The following is a 14,891-nucleotide window of genomic DNA, read 5'->3' on the forward strand; positions in this document are numbered from 1 at the left end:
CCTTTTATAAAGTATTAAAAACTAAAATATTTTAATCTTATACCCATATTAATTCATTAATTAGGTCTATTTTAATCATACATGATCAAAGAAAATAGATGTCAACAATAAAATTTATAGCACATTTTAACTTTATTAATAAATTTTGATGATTGCAAAAATAAAAAAAATGGAGATAAAACGTTTTTTTAAGAATGATATTAAGAATTAATTGATAGGAGAATTAATAAATATAAAAAACCATTTAAATTTTATAATATTAAGGGGATCATTTTATATACTTTTTAATTATTTCTTTCTTGATTAATGCGTTAGAGCTGGAAGTGTTTAAATTACTTTTAGAGAGGAAGGCAAAAATTAAAATTTATTTTTAATTATTGACCAAAATTGGTTTAATATGAGACAACTTTAGCCAAACCTAATAAATTAAAATAATTATAAATAATTTTGATTAATCATAAACTTTTCCTAAAAAAATGATAATCCCAATTAGCCTCATAAACCTTTCCTAGTTTTAACTAAAAAATGCTCCATGTTAAATCATACTAATTTTGTCAAAAACTGCTATAATAATATTTGACTAATTTTGATTAAGTTAAATTATTTTTTTTTATCAAGTTATAACTGTTGGATCGAAAAGAATTTAGATATCTCCACAATGACATGATATTGTCCACTTTGGGCCTAAGCCCTCATGGTTTTGCTCTTGGGCTCTACCCAAAAGGCCTCATGCCAATGGAGATATCTTTCTCTTATAAACCCATGATCTTTTCCATGTGTTTTCAATATGGGACTATGTTTGCAACCTTGCAACCCCAACAATCCCCCCCTCAAACAAAGGACCATGGGCTTCCCACGTCCGATCCTTGACCCACCAGGTCTTCCTGCCCCTCGGTCTACCTGACCTACTAGGACTTTCTGCCCCTCGGTCTACCTGACCTACTAGGACTTCCTTGCCTAGCCGCAACTAGGACTTCCTGCCCCTCGGTCCACCTGACCTACTAGGACTTCCTGCCTGGTGTCTGGTCCTCTTGATCCGAACATAGGAGCCCCCACTTTCTTTGTTCGAGGTCAATATTGTACTCACATGGTTCAATCAGACCATAGCTCTTGTGCACAGTCGGCGGTTAAACCTTCTGGCAGTCCGGGCTTTGATACCACTTGTTGGATCGAAAAGAATTTAGATATCTCCACAATGACATGATATTGTCCACTTTGGGCCTAAGCCCTCATGGTTTTGCTCTTGGGCTCTACCCAAAAGGCCTCATGCCAATGGAGATATCTTTCTCTTATAAACCCATGATCTTTTCCATGTGTTTTCAATATGGGACTATGTTTGCAACCTTGCAACCCCAACAATAACCGTTTTAATCAATATTTAAAATAATTTTTAAATGTATTGTAATTATCATAGTATAATAATCACAGTTAATCTTATTGATTATTCCTGAGATAATCAGTCTAATCTTACGATTTTTCACCGACCACTAGGATAAATTGAGAAGTACATGTAGCAATCAGTCTAGAAGTCCAACATCCTTTGGTTACGCCCCTCGTTTGGAGGAAAAATTCCTATAATACGCTATAACTGGGGATCGAATCGCAAGTACCTGGATGACAACCTGAATATCCTACCACGATATCAAAGCCCCAGGACAAAAAATAAGGTGGTTTGATTTAAATTTATCACGTATAACTTTGACTATATGATTATGGAGAGTAAAATATAACTTAATAGTATGCGGTTCCATTCTAACTAATACTATAACCTAATTTAATATTTACTATATTAACTAGGTTCAATTATATTAAACTAAGAATGGATTGATTCAATTAATTAAAATTTAAATAAAAAAACTGAACATTTTAATGTGCGGTCATCTTCACCTTCATTATCCTTTGCCCGCTTCACCCATCGTCGTCTATTGACATGGACTCCATGTTGATCTTCTTTGACAACAGATATGCTGACATGACCACCCTTCTTGAGTGCTTGGAAATGATCCAGGCACCTAGACTCAATCCAGACGCTTGAAAATGATCAAGTCAGAAGTTGATAGTTTTCTCGTTCAAACACTTGGGTGATACTCTAGTCATTTAGAGTTGAGTTGACCTGAACCTAACTCCAGCCTTCTTCTTGAACAGACTTTCTCCTCGCTTCTTATCCCTTGGATGCGCCACACGCGTTCTTCTCATCCACTTATGTACTCTTTCGTAGCCCCTCGCCCCTCGGATGCACTAAGCTTGAAAATGATCAACTCAGAAGTTGATAGTTTTTTCGTTTGAACATTTGGGTGATACTCTGGTCATTTAGAGTTGAGCTCACCTGAACCTAACTCCAGCCTTCTCCTCGAACAGACTTTCTCTCAGCTTCTCGCCCCTTGTATGCGCCGCACGCATCTTTTTCATCCACCTGCGTACTCTTTCGCAATCCCTCATTTATCGGATGCACCGAGCCTGTAGTGCCTAAAATCGATTCTAGTAAATTTGATTAAATTGAGAGTTTTAAAATTGTATACTAGGTTGTAGTTAGTTTTTTATATGTGATATAGAAATTACATGAGATATTACTATGATTTGCATGATTATGAGTTAGATTTCGGTCAACGGTCTCGGCCTAGAAACTATTGTGAATAGCAAGGTCTCGACCAACATTGTTGTGAACAGCAAGATTTCGACCAAAGGTTTTAGCAAGACCACTGTGGTATTGCGACTTATAAATCTTTGTTGAAATCATAGTAGATTTTATGTCATAAAGATATTGTGAATGTTATATGACATGATGCATGCATGACTATGATCCTTAACCCCAATGTGATTAGTTGTTTGTGTTGTAATTCATAATATGACTTGCGTGTCGTGCTTCTCCTTTTTCATTCTTATTGTAAATTTAGACTACCCTCGAATGTAACTCAAAGTTTCTTTAAATTTTGTAATGTATAAATTAGAGAAATAACTAGTCTACTGGATGATGGTGAAAAGGGAGAAGGACAACAACCCACGACGACCAAGGAAGTACTTGGAGAAGATGCTTTAACCTAGGTTGACCTTCTGATCTTTTCATTGGCTTGAGAAGATAGTAGTTGATGTGGTCATAACTATGTCACGTTTAATTAGCATATATGTTGATGTATTCCATGATATGCCATGAATGTATGTGATGCATGTGTAGCAATCGTAATTAGGTCCCTTTCATATGCCTACCAAAGTTTGGTACTCACTACTACCTCGATCATTTGTACTCAGGTTTTGCCAAAGTAAAATGACTCGTTTTATCTTGGTAGAGTGCGATAGGACAATTGTGATGTCCGACTATTAGACTTTGGGTGTGACTTAACTAAGTTATCTTAATTGGATTGAGAACTTAGAGGCATATCCGATGCGATGTAATTCAAATTATATTAGTCTTGGGCAATTAGCCAAAGCTAACTCAAGATGAGTTATAATATGGATTTCATAAGATGGACAAATGAATAAATAGTCTTGTTCACCCAATGATACAAGAGTTACATAGGATATAATTAGTACACGTTGCCTACCTAAGTTATACTAAGTCTTGGGCGATTAGCCAAAGCTAAATCAAGATGAGGTATAATATGAATCTTGTCCCACATGAATATCATCATGATTGGATTTGGAGCTAGTAGTGTGGGTAAAACCATATCCATGACTTACTCCTACCAAAGCTTTCAAATTTAGTGGGAGAAATAAAGTCCTAATTAAATGATCTAAATATGATAATTATTTCTATATTTTATTATTACAGATCACCATGTCGTCTAGTACGTTGAATACACTCTCACTACAATCTATCCTTGATAAGGACAAGCTCAATGGAATTAACTTTCTAGATTGGTGCCGAATCTTGAGAATAGTTCTCAAGCAAGAGAGAAAACTATATGTTCTAGAGTAGCCCATTCCCGTACCACCCCCCACTACTACCATTAGAGCCGATAAGGATGTTTATAAGAAACATTAAGATAATGCATTAGATGAATCATGTCTTATACTTGCCACCATGACCTCTCAGCTTTAGAAGCACCATGAGAACATGGATGCTTATGATATTGTTGAACATCTTTGACAACTATATCAAGGACACGTAAGGCATGATAGATTTGAGATCTCTAAGGCTTTGTTTCAATACAAGATGCAAGAAGGCAGTCCAGTAGGATCATATATACTCAAAATGATTGGGTATGTGGAGAATATACAAAGATTGGGATTTCCATTAGATCAAGAATTGGCCACTGACCTTATTCTATAGTCATTGCCTGAGAGGTACAGTCAATTTTTCATGAACTATAACATGAATGAAATTGATAAACCATTGCTTGAGATGTTGAGTGATGCGACGATAAGGAAGACTCTACCTGGCAGGAGTCAATTGCCACAGTTTAGGTCAACGCCAGGGATTAAGCAAGGCTCATCCACATAACCCGGGCGGAAGGTGGCTACATCGATCGATCGGATGAACCACTATCTGATCGGATAATCAGATGAACTAGTGTCTGGTCAGCCCGGTTGGTAGGAGAATGGGCTGAGCGGGCTACTCGTCCAACTCAGGGTATGGCATTGTACGTATTAATAACGAACCGATAAAATAATAAAAGAAGAAAAGACTAAGATACTTAATAAAGGGAAGAGAAAATAAAAGAGAACATTCTATCTATCATTGAATGCAAAGAAGCCAAAACAAAATAGTCTTCTGCCGATAATTAATACTAGTTCCATGAATGTGAGAAGCCAAGACAAAGATGCCTTCTGTCGGTAATTAAAATCATTAAACATGGGAAGGTGGAGGGTGTTACGAACCACAAGTGCACGGATTCGTCGTCAGTAATAAAAATATCGATCCCACATGGACTAGTTATAAGCACTAGCAATTGTTCACTAAGGGTTAGCTAGACTACCAATGGTTGTGGATAATCTAGGGAAGAAAGGTCGGGAAGAAGAATCGAGAGCTGGTGAGTCGAAGTGTTCACTTGGTTATGAGGAGCTCTAGGAGGTTGGTTTCGTTATGGTGGTATTGATGTGTCACGTTTTATCCTACACTCACTGTCATTTAACATGTAATTGCCGGAAGCTAAAGCGGCTATTCTTAAATGCCAGAATAAAGAAGGACCCTAAGAAGGCTTATTACGGTTTACCCCTGTCACTAGGGTGCCTCAACAAATCTTGAGGACACGACTCTAATTGGTAAGTCGAGAATAGTGGTTAAGAGCTAAGTTTGGTCTCTCGCTTCCTTGAGGGGAATTTGTCTCCCCTTTCAAGGAAGTATCCTAGATGTCCGTGAACGAGTTACCCCTGTCACTAGGGCCCCTCGGATGTACGATCTAAGGATAATCTCTCTACGAGGTTAACAAGTTCTACACAATCAAGCAACATGCAATTGAGACAAAGCATAAAAGATCATCCAACAAGTATAAGCATAATATGAGTTTTACATCAAACCGAACCACAACTACCCCATAGTCCTAGAACAAAGGATCTACTCCATAAGTGTCAGAGAGATATCTAAAGACATATGGTAGATAAACATACAATCTTCAGACACGGAGAAAGAAAGAAAGAAAGAATATGCTTATCCAATGATGATGAGTGACTTTCGGATCTAATCCTCTGCTTCTGGAGTCGATACGGTGGTGGAAGATCGCTGGACGGAGGTCCAAGATGGCGTGGGATGGATTCAAGATGTTTCTCCAACTGACGGCTCGCTTCCCCGTGCTCCCCCTCGAGAAAAAGGGTTAAAACCCTTATATAGACTAGGGTTCGGTTGCGGCGACACGATCGTGCTAAGGTGGCACGGCCGTGTTCAGTCTCTTCTCTGGTGGCGCTGTACGACCGTGCCAATTGGCACGGCCGTGTGGTGTCTGGTCTCGGTCCTTGCCGCACGGGCGTGCAAGGATGCACGGCCGGGCACTTCCTGGTCTCAGTCAAGGGGTGGCACTGCCGTGCATGGTTGCACGGCCGTGTGTTGATCTACCTTGGTCTCGGTCGAACGGCCATGCAGGGTTACACGGCCTTGCACTTCCCCTCTTCGGTCTGGTCACACGGCCGTGCAAGATCGCACGACCATGTTCTTTGGCTTGTTTCGGTGCATCGATAATTGCCGTTTTCGCTCCGAAAGTTGCCCCTGTCAACACAAAACCAAACAAAGAGCAGATATCCGAACAAAAGATGATATATAATGAATACAAGATGAAAGAGGCAATCATGCAACGAATACATATGCACAAAGTACGTGAATGTGCACTAAAATATGCGTAAATGATCATAATATTTGTGCACATCAAAACCCCATACTTGATCCTTTGCTTGTCCTCAAGCAAAACGCTACAAACTATATTCATAAGTTCCTGCAGTGCTTCATAATCCCTAGTGCATTCACCTAACTCTATCAACTAGTTTCATTGATAAACATGACTGTGGAGTAATCTAAGTATGACCTAAGCATAAGTCCTTTGTGCTTGGTGCAGTAAGTAGCTCAAACTCTTCAAGTTTCAATTCTTTGTCCTAGTTAAGTCGTTATATAATTGAGTTCCTAATGCTCCCGGTGATAGACACTTACCTTCCACACACTTGGTTCGTTTTTCTTAATTTACACAAGGTCTCAAAGGTTACTTCTTGGAATCAAGAGAAACATAACATTCATTTCCCCAATAACCTAACTCGGTCTCAAAGGGGTGAATTGTTAGTTTCCACTCATGACAACTATTTTTTTCCCCTTATTATTTTTTTCTTCTTTTTTTTTCATTTTTTTTTGGGTGATATAGAGGTGTTAGCACTTATTACACATGTGATGCATATGTTGGGATTTGGATTTTTCCAAATGAGCTTCCATGATCCGAAGTTATCCAGTAACCAAAATGTAAGTAACGAATCACCATGGGAACAAAAGTACTAAATAATTTGGATGAATCATAACTATTTCAAAAGTATATCTACCATTCAAGCTTAAGTACTAAGTGTAGTGAAAATAAGGTCCTTAAGGTTAGGCCAAATCTTATACCCAACTCCGTACAATACTTACCTTATTTCATGCTACTAAAGATAGAGAAAGAAGATACACCAAACATACTAACACCATCTGGAAACTCATGAACTAAGAAAATGCTAGCTATTTTGCTATCGGACAAGTAGCAGAAAAAGTGGATAGTTGATGTTCTCAAATATGCCACAAAATTAAAGATAGGAAAGGAAAATGCAAATGAGGTGCAAGTAGAATAAAATGCGAATAAATAAACAAGACTAAATAAAACAAAGCAAATTAAATATGCAAAAACAAAAGAAAGACTCGACTCGACTCAGGTTATGCAACAACACCCCCCCCCCCAGACTTAGACTTTTCATCGTCTCGATGAAATCAATATAGTGGCGGGGTGGGGGATAAGGAGGTCCTCGATGTGAGCCAGGGGGAAATCTAGGCATACCAGGAAGATGACCAAGGTGTTGATGATATTGATATAGGGTATCTATTTGTTGTCTAGTGATATCCATATCATCCATAAAATTTCTCATCCTTTTCTGGTCAACATCATAATCCTGAACGAACCCCGTCACCTGACTATAGAAGTCCCTAGTGAACTGAAAATGATCCTGTACCTCCCTAAACTGGTCGTCAGATAATTTGAAATGACCCTCCAACAGTCGTTGTTGGGTATTTTGCTTCTCATGAAGGGAGTCTAAAGAGGTACGGAAATCAGAAAAATCAAACCTAGAGGATCCCATGCCATAAGCAAAAGAGTGTCTAGGTGGTTCCGGATATCCGGAAGGCTGCGGGAATCCTGATGACGAGGGCTCTTGGTGGTACTCGGGTTCTGCAATGGACGGTATAGTCTCGAGGTGTAAATAAGTAATCACCCAATTCGCAAGGTCGTGAACTGAAGTGCGCTCGGGGCAAGGAAGGGGTAATGAAAAACCATTGGTTCTAGGGAAAGCAAACACATTCTCATCCCGACAAATCATTTTCATTGGAAGATAAGAATCGATGTTGATCTTGTCATTACCATGAATCACCTCTAATCCATCAAGTGCATAACCCAGATTGAATGCTACTTGGGTGATTAATCCTCCAAACACTATCATCCCCGAGGATGCCTTAGCTGCCTTCCACAAAGTTTACAAGAAATGAAACCCCGAATCAAAATCAACTTTGTTTAATATCGCCCAAAGAGATTAGAGTTCTATCTTCTTACCCACCCCATCACTCTCTCCTCGACCAAAAATCATTTTACTCATCACTCTGTGAAGGTATCTAAAGGTCGGGTTTTGCATCCTGGATGTTTTGGCTCTAGAGGGTTCATAAGGGTCTTGTGATCCAGTAATCGACATCCAAAATTCGTTCCACTTAATACCACCATCAAATCCATGCAAACCACCAGTAGGTAACCCTAAACAATCATTAAAATCACTAAAGGTCCGCCGAACTTCTTTATTCATCATTTTAAAAGTTATGACCCCTGCGTAGTCATCCTTAGAAGGGAATTTAACATCTATCGAGCTCAGAAATTCAAGAACTAGGCGGGGGTAAGTCGGTGCATGAGCATACATTATATCGTTTCAATCTAAAGCACTAATCATCCAATCTATGTCATTCCTAATTCCTAGCACATCCATAGTAGTGGGATCCATGTATTTAGTACATAAGATTTTTCTAGCGATAAGAATATCATATCTAGCTTTTTGCTCATGATTTATAAAAATAATATTGAACTCATTTTCGTTACCTTCATCGCGTGCCACCCGCTTTCCTTTGCCCTTAGATGATGAAGCCTTCCCTTTGCCTTTGTCGCCTCTCGGTGTGTCTCCTTCGCCTGATCCACCACTTCCTCGATGAAGCCTCTTCAAGATCTGCGACATGGTACAAGGCTTTGAGGAGTTTCTTGTGGAAATGGATCTTGAGGAAGGGAATAGTGAGGAGAAGGAAGGGAAAATAGGGAAGTTTCTTCTCTTTTTTCGGATGTGTGGCTTGAGGAAGTTTTAGATCTAGGCGTAGATCTAAGCAAAAGTGAGCTCTAGAGGTGAGAAATTAGGGGTGGACGAGGTGTAGTGAAGAGGAGAAGGCTTTTGGGAGAGAGGGAGATGGGAATAGGGTTTCTTAGAAGAGGAGGCGACGCACACGGGTTGAGACACACCCGTGTCTTATAGACATGACCAAGTCCAGCGAGATGCTGCACGACCGTGCTGATTAGCACGACCTCCTCCTTTCTCCCCTCGACCGAAGTGGCATGGTCGTGCCAGTTGGCACGACCCCTGTCTTTTTCTCCTCTAAATGAGTCGCACGACCGTGCCAGTTGGCACGACCTGGATCTTCTTCCTCTCTGGCATGGCTGCACGGCCCTGCCAATTGGCACGACCTGTGCCTCTTTCTTCTCTGCACAAGCCACATGGCCGTGTAGAGTTGCACGGCCCGTGGCTTTTAGTCTCCACATTGGCTCCACACGGCCGTGTGAGGTCACACGGCCGGTTCCCTTAAGCTCATAGTGGTTCATTCTTCGTCATTTCGGCCCCCATCGCCTCCACGCCCATGAAAACGCTCATGGCCAGCTCGTGGGGGCTATGCACATCCTAAAAATAAAATACCCAAAATAAAATACTAGACTAAAACTCACTAGAGAAATAGAACAATAAAAAGGAATGATGAACTAAAATGAAAAAAAAATCCTTGGGTTGCCTCCCAAGAAGTGCTTGTTTTAGGTCTTTAGCTCGATCCCGTTTCAGTTAATGCAGACTAAACCCGTGGAAGGACGGCTCTCCTCCTGGGGTTAATGCTCCAGTCGGCGCCTTTAGTTTCACTCTCACAGGACAAATGTGCTTCTTGGTGCTTGCTGGAGGGGAACTCTCATGGAAATTGCACTCCCTCGACTTTGTGCATGTTGATCTTGCAAAAATTTCCCTGAAAAGAGGGGTTACAGATGGAGGGATCTGATAAATCAAACTCAATCTTCTCTTTGCCGATCTCCAAGGATAACCTGTGACTTTTTACATTGATGATGGCTCCAGCTGTGGCAAGGAATGGTCTTCCAAGGATAATCGATATCTTAGGGTCTTCCTCCATATCCAAGATAATGAAATCTGTGGGAACTATACATCCACCCACTTCAACTGGTATATCTTCCACTATCCCCATTGGGTATCTGCATGAATGGTCAACTAATTACAGTGTCATAGTGGTTAATTTAATATTCTGGAGGCCCAGCTTCTTGCATAAAGTGTACGGAAGTAGGCTAGCACTGGCCCCCAAGTCGCAGAAAGCTCTCGGTATGAGTTCAGAACCAATTTTACATGGTATGGAGAAGCTTCTTGGATCCTGAAGTTTTGGTGGAGAATTCGCCATAAGGAGAGCGTTGCAATTCTCTGTCAATGTCACGGTCTTGAAGTCGCCTTTTTGCCTCCTATTAGATAAAATTCCCTTTAAAAATTTTGCGAACTTCGGCATTTGGTGCAATGCATCTATCAGTGGTACTTCTATGCAGATTTCTTTGATCTTCTTCAGGAATCGGTTGAACTCTTTATCTTTCTGGGATGCTATAAGCTTCTGAGGAAAAGGGATCGTCTGATTCTATGGGGCAGCTTGAAGAGTTTCTTCAATCTTTTTAGTAGCTTCTTCTCCATTCCTATTTTGAGTCTAATTGGGCAGTAGGAGAGAGGGATTTTTTTATGAGTCAAGCTCCTTCTGAGTAATGATTTGGAGATCTCCCACAGTACGTTCGCTTCTCAGCTCAATGCGGTTGCAATGCTCTACTGGATTCAAATCTGGCTTCCCTGGGAATGTACCTTGTGCTCTTGAGGCGGACTGGGCTATCTGAGCTATCTAGCAGTCTTGCATCTTCTGGTCTTTTTCAGAGTTTTCCAGCCTCTAAGTCAGTTGTTTGATCTCGTTTCTCAAGCATCTTTTCAATCCTGGACAGTTGTGAAGGTTGCTGTTGTCCAGATTGGTGGCTCTGTTGCTCAGGCTGATAATTTTGATGTGCTGGTTCTCGATCCTGAGTATTCCGGTATGAGAAATTGGGGTGATTCCTCCATCTAGGGTTGTATGTACTGAAGTACGGATTATTCTGCCTCTGATTGTAGCTGGTTATTGCATCACACTGCTCAAGTTGGTTCATCTGTGACTGCATCAACGCAAAGGGGCAGGTGTCTTGAGCGTGATCCATACTTTCACAGGTGTCACAAACGCATGCTATTGCATTAGCTGTGTTGCCTCCCATGGCGCCAAATTTCTTGGTCAAAACATCCATCTTTGCAAACATGAGTGTAACTGCATCTACATCAAATTTCCCTGACGCTTTAATTGGATTCCCCATAAAAGAGCCACTGGATCTTTCAGATGCCCATTGATAGTGGTTCTGCGCCACATTCTCTATGATCTCTTTAGCTTCATCGAGGTTTTTGTTCATCAGTGCTCCTCCTGCTGCAGAATCAAGAGATACCTTCGTGTGATAATTTATCCCATTGTAGAAGGTGTGCAGAACCAACTATTTTTCAAGGCCATGATGGGGGCACTGTCTTAGCATACTCTTGAATCTATCCCAAGATTCAAATAATGATTCTGAGTCTATCTGTTTGATGCTGGCAATCAGGTTCCTCACGTGAGCAGTTTTTCTAGGTGGGTAGAACTTATCCAGAAACTTCTGCTCACACTGCTCCCAGGATGAACAGTTCGCTGGAAGGGAGTTCAGCCACTGCTTGGCTCTGTCTTTCAAGGAAAACTTGAAGAGAAGTAGTCTGACAGATTCTGGAGGGACCTCGTTCACCTTCATAGTGTCACAGATCTCGTAGAACAGCTCTAGGTGGTGGTTTGGGTCCTCATATGGTCCTCCTCCGAATTGATTTTGCTGGACCATGAGGATTACTGCAGGCTTGATTTCAAAGTTGTTGGCCTCAATGGGTGGTTGGGTGATGCTGGACCGAACCCCTCGTGCATATGGTGTCGCGTAATCTTTCAGCAGTTTGTCGACCATTTCTAAGGATTCTTGTGCTGCTTGGAATGCCTTCTGTAGATTTCTTCTCCTCAGAAAGGTCCTGTCAATCTCTGGATTGAAGGGTAGTAGTTGTCCTGAAAGGTTAGCTCTACGCATGCAACAATAAGGTACGAAATATGATAGCGGAATAAAAAAAATAAATAATTAAAAAAATGAATGCAGAAAATTGAGGAAAGAAAAGAAAGCCTAGTCTAATCCAATATGATTTTGCTAATGTTATAGAGGTAGTCCCCGGCAACGGTGCCAAAAACTTGTTACGAACCGCAAGTGTACGGATTCATCGTCAGTAATAAAAATATCGATCCCACAGGGATTGGTTATAAGCACTAGCAATTATTCACTAAGGGTTAGCTAGACTACCAATGGTTGTGGATAATCTAGGGAAGAAAGGTCAGGAAGAAGAATCGAGAGCTGGTGAGTCGAAGTGTTCACTTGGTTATAAGGAGCTCTAGGAGGTCGATTTCGTTGTGGTGGTATTGATGTGTCACGTTTTATCCTACACTCACTGTCCTTTAACATGTAATTGCCGGAAGCTAAAGCGGTTATTCTTAAATGCCAGAATAAAGAAGGACCCTAAGAAGGTCTGTTACGGTTTACCCTTGTCACTAGGGCCCCTCGGGTGTACGATATAGGGATAATCCCTCTACGAGGTTAGCAAGTTCTATACAATCAAGCAACATGCAATTGAGACAAAGTATAAAAGATCATCCAACAAGTATAAGCATAATACGAGTTTTACATCAAACCGAACCACAACTACTCCCTAGTCCTAGAACAAAGGATCTACTCCATAAGTGTCAGAGAGATATCCAAAGACATATGGTAGATAAACATACAATCTTCAGACACGGAGAAAGAAAGAAAGAATATGCTTATACAATGATGACGAGTGTCCTTCGGATCTAATCCTCTTCTTCTGGAGTCGATATGGTGGTGGAAGATCGCTGGACGGAGGTCTAAGACGGCGTGAGATGGCATCATGACGTTTCTCCAACTGACGGCTCACTTCGCCGTGCTCCCCCCTCGAGAAAAAGGGTTAAAACCCTTATATAGACTAGGGTTCGGCTGCGGCGACACGGCCGTGCCAAGGTGGCACGACTGTGTTTAGTCTCTTCTCTGGTGGCGCTGCACGACCGTGCTAATTGGCATGACCGTATGGTGTCTGGCCTCGATCCCTGCCGCACGACCGTGCAAGGATGCACGACCGGACACTTCCTGGTCTCGGTCAAGGGGTGGGACGACCGTGCAGGGTTGCACGGTCGTGTCTTGATCTGCCTCGGTCTCGGTCGCACGACCATGCTCTTCCCCTCTTCGGTCTGGTCGCACGGCCGTGTGAGATCGCACGACCTTGTTCTTTGGCTCGTTCCGGTGAGTCGATAATCGCCGTTTTCTCTCCAAAAGTTGTCCCTGTCAACACGAAACCAAACAAAGAGTAGATATCTAAACAAAAGAGCATATATAATGAATACAAGATGAAAGAGGCAATCATGCAACGAATACATATGCACAAAGTACATGAATGTGTGCTAAAACATGCGTAAATGATCATAATATTTGGACACATTAGAGGGTCACTAAGAAAGGTATAAAAGAGTATGCTAAGTATGAAGAAGGTAAGATTGATCTCTGTCTCTATTATTCTCGATTTCTCTTCCTACTATTGTTTCTAACTTGAGCGTCGGAGGGCCAACGCTAGGGACCCCTTCCCTGTCTCAGTTTGTTTTGCAAAGGAGCGAGGTCTTCATCTAGTCAGAAGAGCTGCCACATCCCCGACTTTCCAGTTTCACGCTTTCATATAGAATCATTTTGCCACCGTCTGTGGGAAAGCAACCTGCATCAGAACAAGAAGATGGAAGACGCTGGACGATTCACAATAATAACGCTGATGTAAGAGGATCTCGATGTTGGATGCTACTCGAAATTCCGTTCTGCTTCCCCTGTATAAAAATTTGTACAAGCACAGAACTTTCCTAACAACCTATGTGTTCCTCATGAGTTAAACATGAATTGGAAATGAAACTTAACATTTTACTTTAAGTTCAACTCATATGTTCTTCAGTAGTTAAAACTTAGATTGCAAACGATACTTAACATTATTAATCCAAGTTCATCCCATGTTATAGAAGTTGATTAAATATCTATTTCAAGGATTGACTTCTAGGTTAAACATGGCGAGACACTCGACCTTCTTGGGTATGGGATCATCCACCACTTCCTAGATAAAACCTTTCAAAGAAATTGGATATTTAAACTTCTTACAGTAATCCTAGGTTTAACTATAAAAACCTCAATAGAAGCACAAGATCAAAACACTAAATTGAAACACAAAAAATAAAACACGAAATTGCTAGCCTCTTGTGTTGGTATTTCAGGATCCATACAAAGAAAAACTAGTTTCGCTACGAAATTAAGAACTAGTTATACCTTTCTTTGTAAACAAAGACCTCTTGATCTTTTGCTGTATTTCTCTCCTCCTCTTAGATGTCGTGTGGGCGACGATCTACCAAGCTGAAATCCACCTAAACCTTCTTCTTTGCCAACAAGTTTCAGCCACCCAAAGAATACCAAAATAGGAAACTTCCTTCTCTTCTCCTTCTTATCCAAGCAACCCAGCCACAAGAAGATGGAGCTTGATGTGACGCTAGCTTTAAGAGAAGAAAACAAAGGGAGAAGGCAAAGAGAGAAGGGCCGACGACCAAGGAATCAAAGAACCATCGACCACCAAGGATATATAAGGTAGAATCACTCCTTCTCTTCTTCTTCTCCTTCAAGCAACCGACCATCAATGGAATCAAAAGTGTGGCTCCGGCTGTTACGATTCCACAAGTGCACGGATTCATCATCAGTAATATATAAGATTGTTGAACCACAGGGGCTGTTGATTAAGCACTAGAGATGTCGCAA

The 14,891-nt window shown here is 41.0% G+C and overlaps 1 protein-coding gene and 1 pseudogene across 1 annotated transcript; one reads left to right on the plus strand and one right to left on the minus strand.

The window, feature by feature from the left end:
* Positions 1-9,844: 9,844 nt before the first annotated feature.
* On the minus strand, positions 9,845-10,339 carry LOC122054934. The gene is made up of 2 exons (XM_042616347.1): positions 10,221-10,339; positions 9,845-10,139 (listed from the first exon to the last, which is right to left on the minus strand). Exons 1-2 carry the CDS (start codon positions 10,337-10,339, stop codon positions 9,845-9,847), a joined length of 414 nt encoding a protein of 137 aa, XP_042472281.1.
* A 1,151-nt stretch (positions 10,340-11,490) lies between these two features.
* On the plus strand, positions 11,491-11,562 carry LOC121968859 (annotated as a pseudogene).
* The last annotated feature ends 3,329 nt before the right edge of the window (positions 11,563-14,891 follow it).

This window comes from Zingiber officinale, chromosome 3B (assembly GCF_018446385.1).
Source record: "Zingiber officinale cultivar Zhangliang chromosome 3B, Zo_v1.1, whole genome shotgun sequence".
NCBI lineage: Eukaryota > Viridiplantae > Streptophyta > Magnoliopsida > Zingiberales > Zingiberaceae > Zingiber > Zingiber officinale.

Excerpts from the sequence above, each read along its gene's own strand:
- LOC122054934 (XM_042616347.1), bottom strand. The coding sequence starts at position 10,339 with ATGGCGAATTCTCCACCAAAACTTCAGGATCCAAGAAGCTTCTCCATA. Across the intron at positions 10,140-10,220 it reads GCCAGTGCTAGCCTACTTCC|ATACCCAATGGGGATAGTGG; the intron begins GTACACTTTATG and ends CCATTCATGCAG.